The 26,436-nt window shown below is 47.6% G+C and overlaps 1 protein-coding gene across 3 annotated transcripts in view; it reads right to left on the bottom strand.

Annotated features, from left to right (window-relative positions):
- The window catches only part of LOC124022057 (dolichyl-diphosphooligosaccharide--protein glycosyltransferase subunit STT3B), an 89,936-nt gene that overhangs the window by 35,266 nt on the left and 28,234 nt on the right, over positions 1 to 26,436 (bottom strand). For all 3 annotated transcript variants that reach the window (XM_046337110.1, XM_046337112.1, XM_046337111.1), the window contains 7 exons: positions 23,572 to 23,637; positions 21,153 to 21,252; positions 17,099 to 17,197; positions 13,310 to 13,456; positions 4,131 to 4,179; positions 2,472 to 2,626; positions 376 to 587 (listed from right to left, as the gene is read on the bottom strand). In XM_046337110.1, coding sequence (XP_046193066.1) covers positions 376 to 587; positions 2,472 to 2,626; positions 4,131 to 4,179; positions 13,310 to 13,456; positions 17,099 to 17,197; positions 21,153 to 21,252; positions 23,572 to 23,637 — 828 coding nt within the window. The remainder of the gene's footprint in view (positions 1 to 375; positions 588 to 2,471; positions 2,627 to 4,130; positions 4,180 to 13,309; positions 13,457 to 17,098; positions 17,198 to 21,152; positions 21,253 to 23,571; positions 23,638 to 26,436) is intronic.

Below are 26,436 nucleotides of genomic sequence, written 5' to 3'. Positions count from 1 at the left end.
GTTTCCAGAGGGACTCTAGTCATACTCATACCTTATCATAGAGGTTTCCAGAGGGACTCTAGTCATCCTCATACCTTATCATAGAGGTTTCCAGAGGGACTCTAGTCATCCTCATACCTTATCATAGAGGTTTCCAGAGAGCCTCTAGTCATCCTCATACCTTATCATAGAGGTTTCCAGAGAGCCTCTAGTCATCCTCATACCTTATCATAGAGGTTTCCAGAGGGACTCTAGTCATCCTCATACCTTATCATAGAGGTTTCCAGAGGGACTCTAGTCATCCTCATACCTTATCATAGAGGTTTCCAGAGAGCCTCTAGTCATCCTCATACCTTATCATAGAGGTTTCCAGAGAGCCTCTAGGCATCCTCATACCTTATCATAGAGGTTTCCAGAGTTCCTCTTGTCGTCCTCATCACTACTGTCCTCTATGGGAGGGCTCTCCCTCTTCATGTCGTCCCCTAGGTAGTGTTCAAACACGCTGGAGAAGGCTATAGCTGACAGCATGCACACTACAGGGGTCAGGGTCAGCATCAGACGGACCATCACTCCAGCAAAGTAGACAGCACTGATGGCATACAGGGCCACTAGGGGGAGACAGAGAGCAGGGTTAGAATTTAATATACTGGGTTAGAGTTTAATATACTGATGGCATACAGGGCCACTAGGGGGAGACAGAGAGCAGGGTTAGAGTTTAATATACTGGGTTAGGGTTTAATATACTGGGTTAGAGTTTAATATACTGGGTTAGGGTTTAATATACTGGGTTAGAGCTTAATATACTGGGTTAGGGTTTAATATACTGGGTTAGGGTTTAATATACTGGGTTAGAGCTTAATATACTGGGTTAGGGTTTAATATACTGGGTTAGGGTTTAATATACTGGGTTAGAATTTAATATACTGGGTTAGGGTTAAATATACTGGGTTAGGGTTAAATATACTGGCTTATGGTTTAATATACTGGGTTAGAATTTAATATACTGGGTTAGAGTTTAATATACTGGGTTAGGGTTAAATATACTGGGTTAGGGTTTAATATACTGGGTTAGAATTTAATATACTGGGTTAGAGTTTAATACACTGATGGCATACAGGTCCACTAGGGGAGACAGAGAGCAGGGTTAGAATTTAATATACTGGGTTAGGGTTTAATATACTGGGTTAGAGTTTAATATACTGGGTTAGAGTTTAATATACTGGGTTAGAGTTTAATATACTGGGTTAGAGTTTAATATACTGGGTTAGAGTTTAATATACTGGGTTAGGGTTTAATATACTGATGGCATACAGGGCCACTAGGGGGAGACAGAGAGCAGGGTTAGAGTTTAATATACTGGGTTAGAGTTAAATATACTGGGTTAGAGTTTAATATACTGGGTTAGAGTTTAATATACTGGGTTAGAGTTTAATATACTGGGTTAGAGTTTAATATACTGGGTTAGAGTTTAATATACTGGGTTAGAGTTTAATATACTGGGTTAGAGTTTAATATACTGGGTTAGGGTTTAATATACTGATGGCATACAGGGCCACTAGGGGGAGACAGAGAGCAGGGTTAGAGTTTAATATACTGGGTTAGGGTTTAATATACTGATGGCATACAGGGCCACTAGGGGGAGACAGAGAGCAGGGTTAGAGTTTAATATACTGGGTTAGAGTTTAATATACTGGGTTAGGGTTTAATATACTGGGTTAGAGTTTAATATACTGGGTTAGAGTTTAATATACTGGGTTAGAGTTTAATATACTGGGTTAGGGTTTAATATACTGGGTTAGGGTTTAATATACTGGGTTAGAGCTTAATATACTGGGTTAGGGTTTAATATACTGGGTTAGGGTTTAATATACTGGGTTAGGGTTTAATATACTGGGTTAGGGTTTAATATACTGGGTTAGGGTTTAATATACTGGGTTAGGGTTTAATATACTGGGTTAGAGTTTAATATACTGGGTTAGGGTTTAACACACTACTCTCTTTGAGAAGTAGACAGCACTAATAGCATCCAGAACCACTAGGAACAGCAGGGTTAAACACAGAGATCCTATTAAAGAACCACTAGGAACAGCAGGGTTAAACACAGAGATCCTATTAAAGAACCACTAGGAACAGCAGGGTTAAACACAGAGATCCTATTAAAGAACCACTAGGAACAGCAGGGTTAAACACAGAGATCCTATTAAAGAACCACTAGGAACAGCAGGGTTAAACACAGAGAACCTATTAAAGAACCACTAGGAACAGCAGGGTTAAACACAGAGATACAGAATGGTTTCTAACTAAATCATGATTTTCCTGAATCGTAGGGGAACCCATGTGTGTGTGTGTATGCAGATGTGTGTGTTTATGTGTTTCTGTGTGTGTGTGTGTGTGTGTGTGTGTGTGTGTGTGTGTGTGTGTGTGTGTGTGTGTGTGTGTGTGTGTGTGTGTGTGTGTGTGTGTGTGTGTGTGTGTGTGTGTGTGTGTCTTACCGAAGACTCTCTCGTCGTTGATGTTCTTGATGCAGAACCAGAGTCCAGCAGGAAAGGTACAGACCAGGATGTGGAGGTCGAAGAAGAACGAGACCCAGGTGGTGGGCTGGTGCTCCGACACAGACGCTATGATGGGGATGTGGATCTTAGCATACCTGGAGAGAGGAGAGAGGGAGGGAGAGGAGGGAGGGCGAGGAGGGAGGGAGAGGAGGAGGGAGAGAGGGGGAGAGAGGGGGAGAGAGGGGGTGGGTTGAGGTAGGGAGAGGAGGGAGGGAGAGAGAGAGGGAGAGGAAGAGGAGGGAGGGAGAGAAGGGAGGGGGTTGAGGTAGGGAGAGGAGAGAGGGAGGGAGGGAGAGAGGGGGGAGGAGGGAGGGAGGGGGTGGGTTGAGGTAGGGAGAGGAGGGAGGGAGAGAGGGAGGGAGAGGAAGAGGAGGGAGGGAGAGGAGGGAGGGGGTTGAGGTAGGGAGAGGAGAGAGGGAGGGAGGGGGAGGAGGGAGGGGGTGAGGGAGAGAGGGGGTGGGTTGAGGTAGGGAGAGGAGGGAGGGAGAGAGGGAGGGAGAGGAAGAGGAGGGAGGGGGTTGAGGTAGGGAGAGGAGAGAGGGAGGGGGGGGAGGGAGGGAGGGAGGGAGGGAGAGAGGGGGGTGAGGGAGAGGGGGTGGGTTGAGGTAGGGAGAGGAGGGAGGGAGGGGGTTGAGGTAGGGAGAGGAGAGAGGGAGGGGGGGAGGGAGAGAGGGGGGGAGGGAGGGAGGGAGGGAGAGGGGGGTGAGGGAGAGAGGGGGTGGGTTGAGGTAGGGAGAGGAGGGAGGGAGAGAGGGAGGGAGAGGAAGAGGAGGGAGGGGGTTGAGGTAGGGAGAGGACGGAGGGAGAGAGGGAGGGAGAGGAAGAGGAGGGAGGGAGAGGAGGGAGAGGGGGAGGGAGAGAGGGGGTGGGTTGAGGGAGGGAGGGTGAAGAGAGGGGGTGGGGTGAGGGAGGGTGAAGAGAGGGGGTGAGGGAGGGAGGGAGAGGGGGTGAGGGAGGGAGAGAGAGGGGTGAGGGAGGGAGGGAGGGAGAGAGAGGGGGGTGAGGGAGGGAGAGAGAGGGGTGAGGGAGGGAGGGTGAAGAGAGGGGGGTGAGGGAGGGAGGGAGAGAGAGAGAGGAAGGGAGGGAGAGAGAGAGAGGGGTAAGGGAGGGAGGGAGGGAGGGAGGGAGGGAGGGAGGGAGGGAGGGAGAGAGAGAGAGAGAGAGAGAGGGGTAAGGGAGGGATTTAAAGGATTTATCTGAAGAGCCTGTGGAAGGTTGTTGCTACAGGAAGTGAGTGGACATTGACAGGAAGAGGAACACATTGTTTCCTTGGTAAAGGTGATCCACAGGGAGTAAAACTAGACACACGTAGACCTGACACGACCCACACTGCACTGCAGCAGAACACGCACTCTGAGACAAATAAACAGCTGATTGGGCACTCTGACAGCCTTCTCTCTCTACAGCAGAGGTCGGTGTGTGTGTGTGTGTGTGTGTGTGTGTGTGTGTGTGTGTGTGTGTGTGTGTGTGTGTGTGTGTGTGTGTGTGTGTGTGTGTGTGTGTGTGTGTGTGTGTGTGTGTGTGTGTGTGTGTGTGTGTGTGTGTGTGTGTGTGCGTGTGTGTGTGCGTGTGTGTGTGTGTACTGTTTAGTGCACTTACCCTGTATCCCACAGTGAATAGAATCGACCACTCCAAGGAGCGATGTGTCCTAAAACACAATGAACATTATTAAGTACAGCACTGTTATGATTATGTACACGATCACACACACGTTAGGTTTTGGGGACAACAATTGATTCCCATTCAATCCTATTTCCCTAACTCTTAAACTCCTGACTCCTAAACTCCTGACTCCTAAACTCCTTACTCCTAAACTCCTGACTCCTAAACTCCTGACTCCTAAACTCCTGACTCCTAAACTCCTGACTCCTAAACTCCTGACTCCTAAACTCCTGACTCATAAACTCCTGACTCCTAAACCCCTAAACTCCTGACTCGTAAACTCCTGAATCCTAAACTCCTGACTCCTAAACTCCTGACTCCTAAACTCCTGACTCCTAAACTCCGGACTCCTAAACTCTTAAACTCCTGACTCCTAAACTCCTAAACTCCTGACTCCTAAACTCTTAAACTCCTGACTCCTAAACTCCTAAACTCCTGACTCCTAAACTCCTGAATCCTAAACTCCTGAATCCTGACTCCTAAACTCCTGAATCCTGACTCCTAAACTCCTGACTCCTGACTCCTGACTCCTAAACTCCTGACTCCTAAACTCCTGACCCCTAAACTCCTGAACCCTAAACTCCTGACTCCTAACCTCCTAACTCCTGACTCCTAAACTCCTGACTCCTAACTCCTAAACTCCTGACCCCTAAACTCCTGACTCCTGAACTCCTGACTCCTAACTCCTAAACTCCTGACTCCTGACTCCTAAACTCCTGACTCCTAAACTCCTGACTCCTAAACTCCTGACTCCTAAACTCCTGACTCCTAAACCACTGACTCCTAAACCCCTGACTCCTAAACTCCTAAACTCCTGACTCCTAAACTCCTGACTCCTAACTCCTAACTCCTAAACTCCTGACTCCTAAACTCCTAAACTCCTGACTCCTAAACTCCTGACACCTAAACTACCCTTTTTACAAGTGGAGACCATCAAAATGTCCTCACTTCTCTGAAGCTTTACTCTTCTAGGACTTCTGGTACTCACAAGTATAGTAAAAAACATCCACGCACACACACACACACACACACACACACACACACACACACACACACACACACACACACACACACACACACACACACACACACACACACACACACACACACACACACACACACACACACACACACACACACACACACACACAGGGATGGGATGCAGGGTCTCAACCTCCTGTTGCTAGGTAGAACAGTAGGATGCACAAGGTGACATTTTATTCATGTGGTACATCAGCAGTTATTCTCTTGTTACGTCACTGACAGTCAGCTAACAAGTTGTGGGTTGTTAGGTTAGTCTAGCGGACAGCTATCTACACCTGTACTAGTCATGGTTAGTCTAGCGGACAGCTATCTACACCTGTACTAGTCATGGTTAGTCTAGCGGACAGCTATCTACACCTGTACTAGTCATGGTTAGTCTAGCGGACAGCTATCTACACCTGTACTAGTCATGGTTAGTCTAGCGGACAGCTATCTACACCTGTACTAGTCATGGTTAGTCTAGCGGACAGCTATCTACACCTGTACTAGTCATGGTTAGTCTAGCGGACAGCTATCTACACCTGTACTAGTCATGGTTAGTCTAGCGGACAGCTACCTACACCTATACTAGTCATGGTTAGTCTAGCGGACAGCTACCTACACCTATACTAGTCATGGTTAGTCTAGCGGACAGCTATCTACACCTGTACTAGTCATGGTTAGTCTAGCGGACAGCTATCTACACCTATACTAGTCATGGTTAGTCTAGCGGACAGCTATCTACACCTGTACTAGTCATGGTTAGTCTAGCGGACAGCTATCTACACCTGTACTAGTCATGGTTAGTCTAGCGGACAGCTATCTACACCTGTACTAGTCATGGTTAGTCTAGCGGACAGCTATCTACACCTATACTAGTCATGGTTAGTCTAGCGGACAGCTATCTACACCTGTACTAGTCATGGTTAGTCTAGCGGACAGCTATCTACACCTGTACTAGTCATGGTTAGTCTAGCGGACAGCTATCTACACCTGTACTAGTCATGGTTAGTCTAGCGGACAGCTATCTACACCTGTACTAGTCATGGTTAGTCTAGCGGACAGCTATCTACACCTGTACTAGTCATGGTTAGTCTAGCGGACAGCTATCTACACCTGTACTAGTCATGGTTAGTCTAGCGGACAGCTATCTACACCTGTACTAGTCATGGTTAGTCTAGCGGACAGCTATCTACACCTATACTAGTCATGGTTAGTCTAGCGGACAGCTATCTACACCTGTACTAGTCATGGTTAGTCTAGCGGACAGCTATCTACACCTGTACTAGTCATGGTTAGTCTAGCGGACAGCTATCTACACCTGTACTAGTCATGGTTAGTCTAGCGGACAGCTATCTACACCTATACTAGTCATGGTTAGTCTAGCGGACAGCTATCTACACCTGTACTAGTCATGGTTAGTCTAGCGGACAGCTATCTACACCTGTACTAGTCATGGTTAGTCTAGCGGACAGCTATCTACACCTGTACTAGTCATGGTTAGTCTAGCGGACAGCTATCTACACCTGTACTAGTCATGGTTAGTCTAGCGGACAGCTATCTACACCTGTACTAGTCATGGTTAGTCTAGCGGACAGCTACCTACACCTGTACTAGTCATGGTTAGTCTAGCGGACAGCTACCTACACCTGTACTAGTCAAGGTTAGTCTAGCGGACAGCTATCTACACCTGTACTAGTCATGGTTAGTCTAGCGGACAGCTATCTACACCTATACTAGTCATGGTTAGTCTAGCGGACAGCTACCTACACCTGTACTAGTCATGGTTAGTCTAGCGGACAGCTACCTACACCTATACTAGTCATGGTTAGTCTAGCGGACAGCTACCTACACCTGTACTAGTCATGGTTAGTCTAGCGGACAGCTACCTACACCTATACTAGTCATGGTTAGTCTAGCGGACAGCTACCTACACCTATACTAGTCATGGTTAGTCTAGCGGACAGCTATCTACACCTGTACTAGTCATGGTTAGTCTAGCGGACAGCTACCTACACCTATACTAGTCAAGGTTAAATTACCGGTGGGCTATCTACACCTGTACTAGTCAAGGTTAAATTACCGGTGGGCTATCTACACCTGTACTAGTCATGGTTAGTCTAGCGGACAGCTACCTACACCTGTACTAGTCATGGTTAGTCTAGCGGACAGCTATCTACACCTATACTAGTCATGGTTAGTCTAGCGGACAGCTACCTACACCTGTACTAGTCATGGTTAGTCTAGCGGACAGCTATCTACACCTGTACTAGTCATGGTTAGTCTAGCGGACAGCTATCTACACCTGTACTAGTCATGGTTAGTCTAGCGGACAGCTATCTACACCTATACTAGTCATGGTTAGTCTAGCGGACAGCTATCTACACCTGTACTAGTCATGGTTAGTCTAGCGGACAGCTATCTACACCTGTACTAGTCATGGTTAGTCTAGCGGACAGCTATCTACACCTGTACTAGTCATGGTTAGTCTAGCGGACAGCTATCTACACCTGTACTAGTCATGGTTAGTCTAGCGGACAGCTATCTACACCTATACTAGTCATGGTTAGTCTAGCGGACAGCTATCTACACCTGTACTAGTCATGGTTAGTCTAGCGGACAGCTATCTACACCTGTACTAGTCATGGTTAGTCTAGCGGACAGCTATCTACACCTGTACTAGTCATGGTTAGTCTAGCGGACAGCTATCTACACCTGTACTAGTCATGGTTAGTCTAGCGGACAGCTATCTACACCTGTACTAGTCATGGTTAGTCTAGCGGACAGCTATCTACACCTATACTAGTCATGGTTAGTCTAGCGGACAGCTATCTACACCTGTACTAGTCATGGTTAGTCTAGCGGACAGCTATCTACACCTGTACTAGTCATGGTTAGTCTAGCGGACAGCTATCTACACCTGTACTAGTCATGGTTAGTCTAGCGGACAGCTATCTACACCTGTACTAGTCATGGTTAGTCTAGCGGACAGCTATCTACACCTATACTAGTCATGGTTAGTCTAGCGGACAGCTATCTACACCTGTACTAGTCATGGTTAGTCTAGCGGACAGCTATCTACACCTGTACTAGTCATGGTTAGTCTAGCGGACAGCTATCTACACCTGTACTAGTCATGGTTAGTCTAGCAGACAGCTACCTACACCTGTACTAGTCATGGTTAAATTACCGGTGGGCTATCTACACCTGTACTAGTCATGGTTAAATTACCGGTGGGCTATCTACACCTGTACTAGTCAAGGTTAAATTACCGGTGGGCTATCTACACCTGTACTAGTCATGGTTAAATTACCGGTGGGCTATCTACACCTGTACTAGTCATGGTTAAATTACCGGTGGGCTATCTACACCTGTACTAGTCAAGGTTAAATTACCGGTGGGCTATCTACACCTGTACTAGTCAAGGTTAAATTACCGGTGGGCTATCTACACCTGTACTAGTCATGGTTAGTCTAGCGGACAGCTATCTACACCTGTACTAGTCATGGTTAGTCTAGCGGACAGCTATCTACACCTGTACTAGTCATGGTTAGTCTAGCGGACAGCTATCTACACCTGTACTAGTCATGGTTAGTCTAGCGGACAGCTATCTACACCTGTACTAGTCATGGTTAAATTACCGGTGGGCTATCTACACCTGTACTAGTCAAGGTTAAATTACCGGTGGGCTATCTACACCTGTACTAGTCAAGGTTAAATTACCGGTGGGCTATCTACACCTGTACTAGTCATGGTTAGTCTAGCGGACAGCTATCTACACCTGTACTAGTCATGGTTAGTCTAGCGGACAGCTATCTACACCTGTACTAGTCATGGTTAGTCTAGCGGACAGCTACCTACACCTGTACTAGTCATGGTTAGTCTAGCGGACAGCTACCTACACCTGTACTAGTCAAGGTTAGTCTAGCGGACAGCTATCTACACCTGTACTAGTCATGGTTAGTCTAGCGGACAGCTATCTACACCTATACTAGTCATGGTTAGTCTAGCGGACAGCTACCTACACCTGTACTAGTCATGGTTAGTCTAGCGGACAGCTACCTACACCTATACTAGTCATGGTTAGTCTAGCGGACAGCTACCTACACCTGTACTAGTCATGGTTAGTCTAGCGGACAGCTACCTACACCTATACTAGTCATGGTTAGTCTAGCGGACAGCTACCTACACCTATACTAGTCATGGTTAGTCTAGCGGACAGCTATCTACACCTGTACTAGTCATGGTTAGTCTAGCGGACAGCTACCTACACCTATACTAGTCAAGGTTAAATTACCGGTGGGCTATCTACACCTGTACTAGTCAAGGTTAAATTACCGGTGGGCTATCTACACCTGTACTAGTCATGGTTAGTCTAGCGGACAGCTACCTACACCTGTACTAGTCATGGTTAGTCTAGCGGACAGCTATCTACACCTATACTAGTCATGGTTAGTCTAGCGGACAGCTACCTACACCTGTACTAGTCATGGTTAGTCTAGCGGACAGCTATCTACACCTGTACTAGTCATGGTTAGTCTAGCGGACAGCTATCTACACCTGTACTAGTCATGGTTAGTCTAGCGGACAGCTATCTACACCTATACTAGTCATGGTTAGTCTAGCGGACAGCTATCTACACCTGTACTAGTCATGGTTAGTCTAGCGGACAGCTATCTACACCTGTACTAGTCATGGTTAGTCTAGCGGACAGCTATCTACACCTGTACTAGTCATGGTTAGTCTAGCGGACAGCTATCTACACCTGTACTAGTCATGGTTAGTCTAGCGGACAGCTATCTACACCTATACTAGTCATGGTTAGTCTAGCGGACAGCTATCTACACCTGTACTAGTCATGGTTAGTCTAGCGGACAGCTATCTACACCTGTACTAGTCATGGTTAGTCTAGCGGACAGCTATCTACACCTGTACTAGTCATGGTTAGTCTAGCGGACAGCTATCTACACCTGTACTAGTCATGGTTAGTCTAGCGGACAGCTATCTACACCTGTACTAGTCATGGTTAGTCTAGCGGACAGCTATCTACACCTATACTAGTCATGGTTAGTCTAGCGGACAGCTATCTACACCTGTACTAGTCATGGTTAGTCTAGCGGACAGCTATCTACACCTATACTAGTCATGGTTAGTCTAGCGGACAGCTATCTACACCTGTACTAGTCATGGTTAGTCTAGCGGACAGCTATCTACACCTGTACTAGTCATGGTTAGTCTAGCGGACAGCTATCTACACCTGTACTAGTCATGGTTAGTCTAGCGGACAGCTATCTACACCTGTACTAGTCATGGTTAGTCTAGCGGACAGCTATCTACACCTGTACTAGTCATGGTTAGTCTAGCGGACAGCTACCTACACCTGTACTAGTCATGGTTAAATTACCGGTGGGCTATCTACACCTGTACTAGTCATGGTTAAATTACCGGTGGGCTATCTACACCTGTACTAGTCAAGGTTAAATTACCGGTGGGCTATCTACACCTGTACTAGTCATGGTTAAATTACCGGTGGGCTATCTACACCTGTACTAGTCATGGTTAAATTACCGGTGGGCTATCTACACCTGTACTAGTCAAGGTTAAATTACCGGTGGGCTATCTACACCTGTACTAGTCAAGGTTAAATTACCGGTGGGCTATCTACACCTGTACTAGTCATGGTTAGTCTAGCGGACAGCTATCTACACCTGTACTAGTCATGGTTAGTCTAGCGGACAGCTATCTACACCTGTACTAGTCATGGTTAGTCTAGCGGACAGCTATCTACACCTGTACTAGTCATGGTTAGTCTAGCGGACAGCTATCTACACCTGTACTAGTCATGGTTAAATTACCGGTGGGCTATCTACACCTGTACTAGTCAAGGTTAAATTACCGGTGGGCTATCTACACCTGTACTAGTCAAGGTTAAATTACCGGTGGGCTATCTACACCTGTACTAGTCAAGGTTAAATTACCGGTGGGCTATCTACACCTGTACTAGTCAAGGTTAAATTACCGGTGGGCTATCTACACCTGTACTAGTCATGGTTAAATTACCGGTGGGCTATCTACACCTGTACTAGTCAAGGTTAAATTACGGGTGGGCTACCTACACCTGTACTAGTCAAGGTTAAATTACCGGTGGGCTATCTACACCTGTACTAGTCATGGTTAAATTACCGGTGGGCTATCTACACCTGTACTAGTCAAGGTTAAATTACGGGTGGGCTACCTACACCTGTACTAGTCAAGGTTAAATTACCGGTGGGCTATCTACACCTGTACTAGTCAAGGTTAAACTACCGGTGGGCTATCTACACCTGTACTAGTCAAGGTTAAATTACCGGTGGGCTATCTACACCTGTACTAGTCATGGTTAAATTACCGGTGGGCTACCTACACCTGTACTAGTCAAGGTTAAATTACCGGTGGGCTACCTACACCTGTACTAGTCAAGGTTAAATTACCGGTGGGCTATCTACACCTGTACTAGTCAAGGTTAAATTACCGGTGGGCTACCTACACCTGTACTAGTCAAGGTTAAATTACCGGTGGGCTATCTACACCTGTACTAGTCATGGTTAAATTACCGGTGGGCTACCTACACCTGTACTAGTCAAGGTTAAATTACCGGTGGGCTACCTACACCTGTACTAGTCAAGGTTAAATTACCGGTGGGCTACCTACACCTGTATTAGTCATGGTTAAATTACCGGTGGGCTAACTACACCTGTACTAGTCAAGGTTAAATTACCGGTGGGCTAACTACACCTGTACTAGTCAAGGTTAAATTACCGGTGGGCTAACTACACCTGTACTAGTCAAGGTTAAATTACCGGTGGGCTAACTACACCTGTACTAGTCAAGGTTAAATTACCGGTGGGCCCCCATTGATTTCGTAAATCCATCTCACTCAGAGTGACTTACAAAATCAATATTATTAAAAGCTGCAAACATTTCTCTCCGCCCCAAAATGTCTAGAATTGCAGCAACTTGCTTTAGAACTGCTGAATGTTCTCTATGCTCCATGGCAACGGGTAGAATTGCAGTAAATTAATTATTAATTATTATTATTAACACTATTTTTCTTCTCCTCTGTCAACAGGGGGGCGGCTAAAATGTTTTGCTCACAAGGGCCCCAAAAACGGTCAGGGCCGACTGCATGTATAGATGTGGGTCTAGATGAGGATGTGGGTATAGATGTGGGTCTAGATGAGGATGTGGGTATAGATGTGGGTCTAGATGAGGATGAGGGTACAGATGTGGGTCTAGATGAGGATGAGGGTACAGATGAGGGTATAGATGAGGATGTGGGTATAGATGTGGGTATAGATGTGGGCCTCTCTCATCTTTTTAAGTGGGAGAACTTAAGTCAGGTATATAACAGCACAGTGTTGACCTACCTGTATAAGTCAGGTATATAACAGCACAGTGTTGACCTACCTGTATAAGTCAGGTATATAACAGCACCTACCTGTATAAGTCAGGTATATAACAGCACCTACCTGTATAAGTCAGGTATATAACAGCACCTACCTGTATAAGTCAGGTATATAACAGCACCTACCTGTATAAGTCAGGTATATAACAGCACCTACCTGTATAAGTCAGGTATATAACAGCACAGTGTTGACCTACCTGTATAAGTCAGGTATATAACAGCACCTACCTGTATAAGTCAGGTATATAACAGCACCTACCTGTATAAGTCAGGTATATAACAGCACCTACCTGTATAAGTCAGGTATATAACAGCACCTACCTGTATAAGTCAGGTATATAACAGCACCTACCTGTATAAGTCAGGTATATAACAGCACCTACCTGTATAAGTCAGGTATATAACAGCACAGTGTTGACCTACCTGTATAAGTCAGGTATATAACAGCACCTACCTGTATAAGTCAGGTATATAACAGCACCTACCTGTATAAGTCAGGTATATAACAGCACCTACCTGTATAAGTCAGGTATATAACAGCACCTACCTGTATAAGTCAGGTATATAACAGCACCTACCTGTATAAGTCAGGTATATAACAGCACCTACCTGTATAAGTCAGGTATATAACAGCACAGTGTTGACCTACCTGTATAAGTCAGGTATATAACAGTGAGGAAGACTGCCCCAGCAGCCAGAGAGACCCCGAGGAAGAACAGGGTCTGGAACTCCTGTCTGGTCAGTCTGTCTTTCAGGTACTGGAGGAAGGCATAGGCCTGGAGCAATGCAAACACACCTGGTAGAGAGAAGGGGAGGAGAGAGAGGGGAGGGAGAGGAGAGAGAAAGAGGCGGGAGGCGAGGAGAGAAAAAGAGGGGGGAGGTGAGGAGAGATGAAAGAGAGGCAAGGAGAGAAGAGAGAGAAAGAGGGGGACGCGAGGAGAGATGAAAGAGAGGCAAGGAGAGAGGAGAGAGAAAGAGGGGGAGGCGAGGAGAGATGAAAGAGAGGCAAGGAGAGAGAGAGAGAGAAAGAGGGGGAGGCGAGGAGAGATGAGAGATAGGCAAGGAGAGAGGAGAGAGAAAGAGGGGGAGGCGAGGAGAGATGAAAGAGAGGCAAGGAGAGAGGAGAGAGAAAGAGGGGGAGGCGAGGAGAGATGAAAGAGAGGCAAGGAGAGAGGAGAGAGAAAGAGGGGGAGGCGAGGAGAGATGAAAGAGAGGCAAGGAGAGAGGAGAGAGAAAGAGGGGGAGGCGAGGAGAGATGAAAGAGAGGCAAGGAGAGAGGAGAGGGAAAGAGGGGGAGGCGAGGAGAGATGAGAGAGAGGCAAGGAGAGAGAAAGAGGGGGAGGCGAGGAGAGATGAGAGATAGGCAAGGAGAGAGAAAGAGGGGGAGGCGAGGAGAGATGAAAGAGAGGCAAGGAGAGAGGAGAGAGAAAGAGGGGGAGGCGAGGAGAGATGAGAGATAGGCAAGGAGAGAGGAGAGAGGGGGGAGGCGAGGAGAGATGAGAGATAGGCAAGGAGAGAGAAAGAGGGGGAGGCGAGGAGAGATGAAAGATAGGCAAGGAGAGGGAAAGAGGGGGAGGCGAGGAGAGATGAGAGAGAGGCAAGGAGAGAGAAAGAGGGGGAGGCGAGGAGAGAGATGAGAGATAGGCAAGGAGAGGGAAAGAGGGGGAGGCGAGGAGAGATGAGAGAGAGGCAAGGAGAGAGAAAGAGGGGGGGGAGCGAGGAGAGATGAGAGATAGGCAAGGAGAGAGAAAGAGGGGGGAGGCGAGGAGAGATGAGAGAGAGGCAAGGAGAGAGGAGAGAGAAAGAGGGGGAGGCGAGGAGAGATGAAAGAGAGGCAAGGAGAGAGGAGAGAGAAAGAGGGGGAGGCGAGGAGAGATGAAAGAGAGGCAAGGAGAGAGGAGAGAGAAAGCTCGAGGAGAGATGAAAGAGAGGCAAGGAGAGAGGAGAGAGAAAGAGGGGGAGGCGAGGAGAGATGAAAGAGAGGCAAGGAGAGAGAAAGAGGGGGAGGCGAGGAGAGATGAGAGATAGGCAAGGAGAGAGGAGAGAGAAAGAGGGGGAGGCGAGGAGAGATGAAAGAGAGGCAAGGAGAGAGGAGAGAGAAAGAGGGGGAGGCGAGGAGAGATGAGAGATAGGCAAGGAGAGAGGAGAGAGGGGGGAGGCGAGGAGAGATGAAAGATAGGCAAGGAGAGGGAAAGAGGGGGAGGCGAGGAGAGATGAGAGAGAGGCAAGGAGAGAGAAAGAGGGGGAGGCGAGGAGAGATGAAAGAGAGGCAAGGAGAGAGGAGAGAGAAAGAGGGGGAGGCGAGGAGAGATGAGAGGCAAGGAGAGAGGAGAAGAGAGAGGGGGGAGACGAGGAGAGATGAGAGAGAGAGGCAAGGAGGAGAGAGAAAGAGGGGGAGGCGAGGGGAGAGATGAGAGGCAAGGAGAAGGAGAGAGAAAGAGGGGGAGGCGAGGAGAGATGAGAGAGAGGCAAGGAGGAGAAAGAGGGGGAGGCGAGGAGAGATGAAAGAGAGGCAAGGAGAGAGAGAGAGAAAGAGGGGGAGGCGAGGAGAGATGAGAGGCAAGGAGAGAGGAGAGAGAGAGAGGGGGGAGACGAGGAGAGATGAGCGAGAGAGGCAAGGAGGAGAGAGAAAGAGGGGGAGGCGAGGAGAGATGAGAGGCAAGGAGAGAGGAGAGAGAAAGAGGGGGGAGGCGAGGAGAGATGAGAGAGGGAGGCAAGGAGAGAGAAAGAGGGGGAGGCGAGGAGAGATGAGAGGCAAGGAGAGAGGAGAGAGAAAGAGGGGGAGGCGAGGAGAGATGAGAGAGGAGAGAGAAAGAGGGGGAGGTGAGGAGAGAGAGAGTTTACATTATACCCCTGTACAGGTAGGGAGAGGGAGGGGAGTCAACAGGCATCCATCACAGCATCACGTGTAACGACTATAGAAGGTCTAATATACACTGAGCTCTAAAAGCATTGGGACAGTAGAGACCCATAATATACACTGAGCTCTAAAAGCATTGGGACAGTAGTCACCCATAATATACACTGAGCTCTAAAAGCATTGGGACAGTAGTCACCCATAATATACACTGAGCTCTAAAAGCATTGGGACAGTAGAGACCCATAATATACACTGAGCTCTAAAAGCATTGGGACAGTAGAGACCCATAATATACACTGAGCTCTAAAAGCATTGGGACAGTAGTCACCCATAATATACACTGAGCTCTAAAAGCATTGGGACAGTAGTCACCCATAATATACACTGAGCTCTAAAAGCATTGGGACAGTAGTCACCCATAATATACACTGAGCTCTAAAAGCATTGGGACAGTAGTCACCCATAATATACACTGAGCTCTAAAAGCATTGGGACAGTAGAGACCCATAATATACACTGAGCTCTAAAAGCATTGGGACAGTAGAGACCCATAATATACACTGAGCTCTAAAAGCATTGGGACAGTAGTCACCCATAATATACACTGAGCTCTAAAAGCATTGGGACAGTAGAGACCCATAATATACACTGAGCTCTAAAAGCATTGGGACAGTAGAGACCCATAATATACACTGAGCTCTAAAAGCATTGGGACAGTAGAGACCCATAATATACACTGAGCTCTAAAAGCATTGGGACAGTAGAGACCCATAATATACACTGAGCTCTAAAAGCATTGGGACAGTAGTCACCCATAATATACACTGAGCTCTAAAAGCATTGGGACAGTAGTCACCCATAATATACACTGAGCTCTAAAAGCATTGGGACAGTAGAGACCCATAATATACACTGAGCTCTAAAAGCATTGGGACAGTAGTCACCCATAATATACACTGAGCTCTAAAAGCATTGGGACAGTAGTCACCCATAATATACACTGAGCTCTAAAAGCATTGGGACAGTAGAGACCCATAATATACACTGAGCTCTAAAAGCATTGGGACAGTAGAGACCCATAATATACACTGAGCTCTAAAAGCATTGGGACAGTAGTCACCCATAATATACACTGAGCTCTAAAAGCATTGGGACAGTAGTCACCCATAATATACACTGAGCTCTAAAAGCATTGGGACAGTAGAGACCCATAATATACACTGAGCTCTAAAAGCATTGGGACAGTAGAGACCCATAATTGTTTTGGTTCTGTACTCCAGCACTTTGGATCTGACATGATACAACGACTGAGTTTAAAGTGCTACATATTTAAATGGAGGAACCGGTAAAAAAGACATTTTAAATGTTAAAACAACTCAAAAACAGTCACTGTCCCTCCCTCCCTCCCTCCCTCCCTATCTATCTATCTATCTATCTATCTATCTATCTATCTATCTATCTATCTATCTATCTATCTATCCTCCATGGATCTGATCACTTGTCTGGAACTGGGGTTGATAACAGGAAACGTCCAGAGTGACGGGTGTGACATCACGGTCCCAGGTGATTGGTCCTTACCTGCTGCAGCCATGTGTTCGCTGGTCCTGATTGGCTGGAACCCCACAAAGGGGATCTGCATGGAGAGCACCAGACCAACGATGTAGAACGTACTGTAAGCTGTGGAGACAGACAGAGAAACCATTAAGCCTGCATCCTCACAGAGAGAAACCATTAAACCTGCATCCTCACAGAGAGAAACCATTAAGCCTGCAGCTTCACAGAGAGAAACCATTAAGCCTGCATCCTCACAGAGAGAAACCATTAATCCTGCATCCTCACAGAGAGAAACCATTAAGCCTGCATCCTCACAGAGAGAAACCATTAATCCTGCATCCTCACAGAGAGAAACCATTAATCCTGCAGCCTCACAGAGAGAAACCATTAAGCCTGCATCCTCACAGAGAGAAACCATTAAGCCTGCATCCTCACAGAGAGAAACCATTAATCCTGCATCCTCACAGAGAGAAACCATTAAGCCTGCATCCTCACAGAGAGAAACCATTAAGCCTGCGTCCTCACAGAGAGAAACCATTAAGCCTGCAGCCTCACAGAGAGAAACCATTAATCCTGCATCCTCACAGAGAGAAACCATTATGCCTGCATCCTCACAGAGAGAAACCATTAATCCTGCATCCTCACAGAGACCATTTAGGACAAGGACAGATGGAGTGTCCCGTGTCTAAGGAGGACATAACTCACAGTCAGAAGTTTACAGACACTTAGGTTGGAGTCATTAAAACTTGTTTATCAAACACTCCACAAATTTCTTGTTAACAAACTCTAGTTTTGGCAAGTCGGTTAGGACATCTACTTTGTGCTTGACACAAGTCATTTTCCAACAATGGTTTACAGACAAATTAATTCACTGTATCACAATTCCAGTGGGTCAGAAGTTTACATGCACTAACTTGACTGTGCCTTTAAACAGCTTGGAAAATTCCAGAAAATTATGTCATGGCTTTAGAAGCTTCTGATAGGCTTAATTGACATCATTTAAGTCAATGGGAGGTATACCAGCGGATGTATTTCAAGGCCTACCTTCAAACTCAGTGTCTCTTTGCTTGACATGATGGAAAAATCAAAAGAAATCAGCCAAGACATCAGAAAAACAATTGTAGACCTCCACAAGTCTGGTTCATCCTTGGGAGCAAATTCCAAACGCCTGAATGTACCACATTCATCTGTACAAACAATAATACGCAAGTATAAACACCATGGGACCACGCAGCCGTCATACCGCTCAGGAAGGAGACGCTTTCTGTCTCCTAGAGATGAACGTACTTTGTTTGAAAAGTACAAATCAATCCCAGAACAACAGCAAAGGACCTTGTGAAGATGCTGGAGGAAACAGGTACAAAAGTATCTATATCCACAGTAAAATGAGTCCTATATCGACATAACCTGAAAGGCTGCTCAGCAAGGAAGAAGCCACTGCTCCAAAACAGTCATTAAAAAGCCAGACTACGGTTTGCTACTGCAAAATATTGTACTTTTTGGAGAAATGTCCTCTGGTCTGATTAAACAAAAATACAACTGTTTGGCCATAATGACCATCGTTATGTATGGAGGAAAAAGGGGGAGGCTTGCAAGCTGAAGAACACCATCCCAACTGTGAAGCACGGGGGTGGCAGCATCATGTTGGGTGGGTGCTTTGCTGCAGGAGAGACTAGTGCACTTCACAAAATAGATGGCATTATGAGGGAGGAACATTATGTGGATATATTGAAGCAACATCTCAAGACATCAGTCAGGAAGTTAAAGCTTGGTCAAAAATGGGTCTTCCAGATGGACAATGACCCCAAGCATACTTCCAAAGTTGTGGCAAAATGGCTTAAGGGCAACAAAGTCAAGGTATTGGAGTGGCCATCACAAAGCCCTGACCTCAATCCTATAGAAAATGTGTGGGCAGAACTGAAAAGGCGTGTGTGAGTGTGAGGCCTACAAACCTGACTCAGTTACACCAGCTCTGTCAGGAGGAATGGGCCAAAATTCATCCAACTTATTGTGGGAAGCTTGTGGAAGGCTACCCGAAACGTTTGACCCAAGTTAAACAATTTAAGTGCAATGCTCCCAAATACTAATTGAGTGTATGTAAACTTCTGACCCACTGGGAATGTGATGAAAGAAATAAAAGCTGAAATAAATCATTCTCTCTACTATTATTCTGACATTTGATATTCTTAAATTAAAGTGGTGATCCTAACTGATCTAAAACAGATTTTATTTTACTCTGATTAAATGTCAGGAATTGTGAAAAACTGAGTTGAAATGTATTTGGCTAAAATGTACGGAAACTTACGACTTCAACTGTACCTGTCAGACCATAGGGCACTGGTCAAAAGTAGTGCACTCTATAGGGAGAAGGGACATATTTGGGACGCACTTTTTCAATTACCACGCCCATGAAGGCTTCTACAGCTGCTACTGCTTTCTGAAACAACCCAAACCCGTAACCTAGTTACCTGTAATGTAACGTAACGTCATCTACCTTATAGGTTAGTCCAAGCTGCCGTACGGGGCAGAGCAGGACAGGGTGTGTCCCAACTAGCACCCTATTCTATATATAGTGCACTACCGTTGACAAGAACCCTGAGGGAACACTGGGACAGCCGTGAGACCAGGCATCCGTCAGAGATGTGTGTGTGTGTGTGTGTGTGTGTGTGTGTGTGTGTGTGTGTGTGTGTGTGTGTGTGTGTGTGTGTGTGTGTGTGTGTGTGTGTGTGTGTGTGTGTGTGTGTGTGTGTGTGTGTGTGTGTGTGTGTGTGTGTGTGTGTGTGTGTGGAGATTAGTCAGGAGCTAATAAAAAAACTCAATTAGCTCAGCTTCCTGTTCCAACTGTCTCCTCTCCTCTTCCACTGTTCCATTCTTCTCCTCCTCCTCCTCCTCTCCTCCACCTCCCCCTCTCATATTCTCCCCCTCTCCTCCCCCACTTAGTCTCTCCTCCTCCTCTCTTCTCCTCCTCCTCTCCTCCACCTCCCCCTCTCATATTCTCCTCCTCTCCTCCCCCTCTCCTCCCCCACTTAGTCTCTCCTCCTCCTCTCTTCTCCTCCTCCTCCTCCTCTCCTCCACCTCCCCCTCTCATATTCTCCTCCTCTCCCTCCCCCTCTCCTCCCCCACTTAGTCTCTCCTCCTCCTCTCTTCTCCTCCTCCTCCTCCTCCTCTCCTCCACCTCCCCTCTCATATTCTCCTCCTCTCCTCCCCCTCTCCTCCCCCACTTACTCTCTCCTCCTCCTCTCCTCCACTTCCCCCTCTCTTCTCCTCCTCCACCTCCCCCTCCTCCACCTCCCCCTCTCATATTCTCCTCCTCTCCTCCACCTCCCGCTCTCCGGACCGCTCTCCTCCCCGCTCCCTCTTTCTCCTCCTCCTCTCCTCCCCCTCGACTCTCCTCTCTTCTCCTCCTCCACCTCCCCCTCTCATATCCTCCTCCTCTCCTCCACCTCCCGCTCTCCTCCCCCTCATCATCCTCCTCCTCCTCTCCTCCACCTCCCGCTCTCCTCTCCCTCTCATCTCCTCCTCTTCTCCTCCACCTCCTCCTCTCCTCTCCCTCTCATCTCCTCCTCCTCTCCTCCACCTCCCCCTCTCCTCCACTCTTCCTCTCCTCCACGTCCCCCTCTCATCTCCACTACCTCCACCTCCCCCTCTCATCTCCTCCTCCTCTCCTCCCCCACCTCTCCCTCCCCCCCCACCTCTCCCTCCCCCTCTCCCCCCACCTCCCCCTCTCCTCTCTTCCACCTCCCCCTCTCCTCCTCCTCTCCCCCTCCTCTCCTCCACCTCCCCTCTCCTCTCCTCTCCCACCTCCCCCCTCTCCTCTCCCTCTCATCTCCTCCCCCCCCGCTCTCCTCCCCCTCGCCCCCCTCTCATCTCCTCCACCTCTCCTCTCCTCCCCCTCTCACCTCCTCCACCTCCCCTCTCATATTCTCCTCCTCTCCTCCACCTCCCGCTCTCCTCCCCCTCTCCTCCCCCACTTACTCTCTTCTCCTCCTTCTCTCCTCCTCCTCTCCTCTCCCCCCCCCCCCTCCCACCCCCCCTCTCCTCCCCCTCTCCTCCTGACTCAGTGTGTGTGTGGACTCACCGATGTAGACTCGTCTGCTGTATCGCTGCATTAGCAGAAGGACAAACACATGGAGAGGAATCAGGTTGATGATGAAGACGTAGCCTCCCCATGCAGACACCTGGAACACACACACACACACACACACACACACACACACACACACACACACACACACACACACACACACACACACACACACACACACACACACACACACACACACACACACACACACACACACACACACACACACACACACACACACACACACACACACACCAGTGAGAGGTGACCTACACACCTCCAGCATTAGAACAGTGCAGCTGGAACCCCTGTGTTGCTAACAGTATCGTCTCACTGTCCCTGTCCCTGTCCACTGTCCCTGTCCACTGTCCCTGTCCACTGTCCACTGTCCCTGTCCACTGTCCCTGTCCACTGTCCCTGTCCACTGTCCCTGTCCACTGTCCCTGTCCACTGTCCCTGTCTCTGTCCGTATCACAGCTCCCTGTCCCTTACAGACACAGCATTGTGGAGGGTCATCCCTGTCCCTTACAGACACAGCATTGTGGAGGGCCATCCCTGTCCCTTACAGACACAGCATTGTGGAGGGCCATCCCTGTCCCTTACAGACACAGCATTGTGGAGGGCCATCCCTGTCCCTTACAGACACAGCATTGTGGAGGGCCATCCCTGTCCCTTACAGACACAGCATTGTGGAGGGCCATCCCTGTCCTTTACAGACACAGCATTGTGGAGGGCCATCCCTGTCCCTTACAGACACAGCATTGTGGAGGGCCATCCCTGTCCCTTACAGACACAGCATTGTGGAGGGCCATCCCTGTCCCTTACAGACACAGCATTGTGGAGGGCCATCCCTGTCCCTTACAGACACAGCATTGTGGAGGGCCATTCCTGTCCCTTACAGACACAGCATTGTGGAGGGCCATCCCTGTCCCTTACAGACACAGCATTGTGGAGGGCCATCCCTGTCCCTTACAGACACAGCATTGTGGAGGGCCATCCCTGTCCCTTACAGACACAGCATTGTGGAGGGCCATCCCTGTCCCTTACAGACACAGCATTGTGGAGGGCCATCCCTGTCCCTTACAGACACAGCATTGTGGAGGGCCATTCCTGTCCCTTACAGACACAGCATTGTGGAGGGCCATCCCTGTCCCTTACAGACACAGCATTGTGGAGGGCCATCCCTGTCCCTTACAGACACAGCATTGTGGAGGGCCATCCCTGTCCCTTACAGACACAGCATTGTGGAGGGCCATCCCTGTCCCTTACAGACACAGCATTGTGGAGGGCCATCCCTGTCCCTTACAGACACAGCATTGTGGAGGGCCATCCCTGTCCCTTACAGACACAGCATTGTGGAGGGCCATCCCTGTCCCTTACAGACACAGCATTGTGGAGGGCCATCCCTGTCCCTTACAGACACAGCATTGTGGAGGGCCATCCCTGTCCCTTACAGACACAGCATTGTGGAGGGCCATCCCTGTCCTTTACAGACACAGCATTGTGGAGGGCCATCCCTGTCCCTTACAGACACAGCATTGTGGAGGGCCATCCCTGTCCCTTACAGACACAGCATTGTGGAGGGCCATCCCTGTCCCTTACAGACACAGCATTGTGGAGGGCCATCCCTGTCCCTTACAGACACAGCATTGTGGAGGGCCATCCCTGTCCCTTACAGACACAGCATTGTGGAGGGCCATCCCTGTCCCTTATAGACACAGCATTGTGGAGGGCCATCCCTGTCCCTTACAGACACAGCATTGTGGAGGGCCATCCCTGTCCCTTACAGACACAGCATTGTGGAGGGCCATCCCTGTCCCTTATAGACACAGCATTGTGGAGGGCCATCCCTGTCCCTTACAGACACAGCATTGTGGAGGGCCATCCCTGTCCCTTACAGACACAGCATTGTGGAGGGCCGTCCCTGTCCCTTACAGACACAGCATTGTGGAGGGCCATCCCTGTCCCTTATAGACACAGCATTGTGGAGGGCCATCCCTGTCCCTTACAGACACAGCATTGTGGAGGGCCATCCCTGTCCCTTACAGACACAGCATTGTGGAGGGCCATTCCTGTCCCTTACAGACACAGCATTGTGGAGGGCCATCCCTGTCCCTTACAGACACAGCATTGTGGAGGGCCATTCCTGTCCCTTACAGACACAGCATTGTGGAGGGCCATCCCTGTCCCTGTGTGTGTGTTTGTGTTTGAGCTTGTGAGTATGTGTGTGTGTGTGTGTGTGTGTGTGTGTGTGTGTGTGTGTGTGTGTGTGTGTGTGTGTGTGTGTGTGTGTGTGTGTGTGTGTGTGTGTGTGTGTGTGTGTGTGTGTGTGTGTGTGTGTGTGTGTGTGTGTGTGTGTGTGTGTGTGTGTGTGTGTGTGTGTGTGTGTGTGTGTGTGTGTGTGTCCACTCACCATGTAGAAGTATGAGAGGCAGCAGCCTATGGCCCAGAACACTGACCCAGTCTTCACTGATTTCACCTGTCAGACGGAGAGGAAACGGTTCATATTGTTGCTGTCATTCAAACACTGCATTGAAACATCCCAATACACTGGACAGTAATACGGTGCCAGAGAAAGCTGCAGTAAAATATCCCAAATAGCACCCTATCCCTGTAGTGTACCTCATCTAACCAGAGCCCTGTGGCCCCCCGTCTCAAAGGAGTGAACTCATATAGGGAATAGGGAACCATTTTAGATGCACACGGTGAAAAACTAAATGTTTTACCCTCCGACAGAAATAAGGCTTAAAAAAGAGACATAGAGCATCTGCATATTGAACAGTAGAGACATAGAGCAGCTGCATATTGAACAGTAGAGACATAGAGCAGCTGCATATTGAACAGTAGAGACATAGAGCAGCTGTATATTGAACAGTAGAGACATAGAGCATCTGCATATTGAACAGTAGAGACATAGAGCAGCTGCATATTGAACAGTAGAGACATAGAGCAGCTGCATATTGAACAGTAGAGACATAGAGCAGCTGCATATTGAACAGGGACAGTAGAGACATAGAGCAGCTGCATATTGAACAGTAGAGACATGGAGCAGCTGCATATTGAACAGTAGAGACATAGAGCAGCTGCATATTGAACAGTAGAGACATAGAGCAGCTGCATATTGAACAGTAGAGACATAGAACAGCTGCATATAGAACAGTAGAGACATAGAGCAGCTGCATATTGAACAGGGACAGTAGATACATAGAGCAGCTGCATATTGAACAGTAGAGACATAGAGCAGCTGCATATAGAACAGTAGAGACATAGAGCAGCTGCATATTGAACAGGGACAGTAGATACATAGAGCAGCTGCATATTGAACAGTAGAGACATAGAGCAGCTGCATATTGAACAGTAGAGACATAGAGCAGCTGCATATAGAACAGTAGAGACATAGAGCAGCTGCATATTGAACAGTAGAGACATAGAGCATCTGCATATTGAACAGTAGAGACATAGAATAGCTGCATATTGAACAGGGACAGTAGATACATAGAGCAGCTGCATATTGAACAGTAGAGACATAGAGCAGCTGCATATTGAACAGTAGAGACATAGAGCAGCTGCATATTGAACAGTAGAGACATAGAACAGCTGCATATTGAACAGTGGAGACATAGAGCAGCTGCATATTGAACAGTAGAGACATAGAGCAGCTGCATATTGAACAGTAGAGACATAGAACAGCTGCATATTGAACAGTAGAGACATAGAGCAGCTGCATATTGAACAGGGACAGTAGATACATAGAGCAGCTGCATATTGAACAGTAGAGACATAGAGCAGCTGCATATTGAACAGTAGAGACATAGAGCAGCTGCATATTGAACAGGGACAGTAGAGACATAGAGCAGCTGCATATTGAACAGTAGAGACATAGAGCAGCTGCATATTGAACAGTAGAGACATAGAGCAGCTTCATATTGAACAGTAGAGACATAGAGCAGCTGCATATTGAACAGTAGAGACATAGAGCAGCTTCATATTGAACAGTAGAGACATAGAGCAGCTGCATATTGAACAGTAGAGACATAGAACAGCTGCATATTGAACAGTAGAGACATAGAGCAGCTGTATATTGAACAGTAGAGACATGGAGCAGCTGCATATTGAACAGTAGAGACATAGAACAGCTGCATATTGAACAGTAGAGACATAGAACAGCTGCATATTGAACAGTAGAGACATAGAGCAGCTGCATATTGAACAGGGACAGTAGAGACATAGAGCAGCTGCATATTGAACTGGAACAGTAGAGACATAGAACAGCTGCATATTGAACTGGAACAGTAGAGACATAGAACAGCTGCATATTGAACAGTAGAGACATAGAGCAGCTGCATATTGAACAGTAGAGACATGGAGCAGCTGCATATTGAACAGGGACAGTAGAGACATAGAGCAGCTGCATATTGAACTGGAACAGTAGAGACATAGAACAGCTGCATATTGAACAGTAGAGACATAGAGCAGCTGCATATTGAACAGTAGAGACATGGAGCAGCTGCATATTGAACAGTAGAGACATGGAGCAGCTGCATATTGAACAGTAGAGACATAGAGCAGCTGCATATTGAACAGGGACAGTAGAGACATAGAGCAGCTGCATATTGAACAGTAGAGACATAGAGCAGCTGCATATTGAACAGTAGAGACATGGAGCAGCTGCATATTGAACAGTGGAGACATAGAGCAGCTGCATATTGAACAGTAGAGACATAGAACAGCTGCATATTGAACAGTAGAGACATAGAGCAGCTGCATATTGAACAGTAGAGACATAGAGCAGCTGCATATTGAACAGTAGAGACATAGAGCAGCTGCATATTGAACAGGGACAGTAAATTATTCATGGTTTTTCCTTAACGACCTGCTAGACCGCTACACTACACAGCATTAGCTCAATTCAAACTAGAGATCTGTAGCTCACAGAACCAGACATCTTAGGCTGCGTGCGCGCGTGCGTGCGTGTACGATGTGTTGTGTGTGTGCGCTTGTGTTATTAGGCTAACAGAGAGTTTATAAGGCTTGACTTAAACAAGTCTGACTTACAACCTAGGATTGGACAGAGGAGAATTAAATGACCCACAAAAGCCAGTGAGGCATTAAAACAGATGAGATAAAGTCAACAACAGGAAGAGTGATGTATCTGGGGTATGTTGCCACGGTTACAACACTTAGATAGGTACAGCTGGGATTAATGATGAGAGAGCTGGTCGGTCGGCCATATTTGATGTTTGTTTGTTTACTCTGTGTTAAGGCAAGAAGGAGATGG

Source organism: Oncorhynchus gorbuscha, unplaced genomic scaffold, assembly GCF_021184085.1.
Source record: "Oncorhynchus gorbuscha isolate QuinsamMale2020 ecotype Even-year unplaced genomic scaffold, OgorEven_v1.0 Un_scaffold_1283, whole genome shotgun sequence".
NCBI lineage: Eukaryota > Metazoa > Chordata > Actinopteri > Salmoniformes > Salmonidae > Oncorhynchus > Oncorhynchus gorbuscha.
The sequence above is the reverse complement of the archived record's forward strand: the minus strand, read 5'-3'. Positions and strand labels throughout refer to the sequence as shown.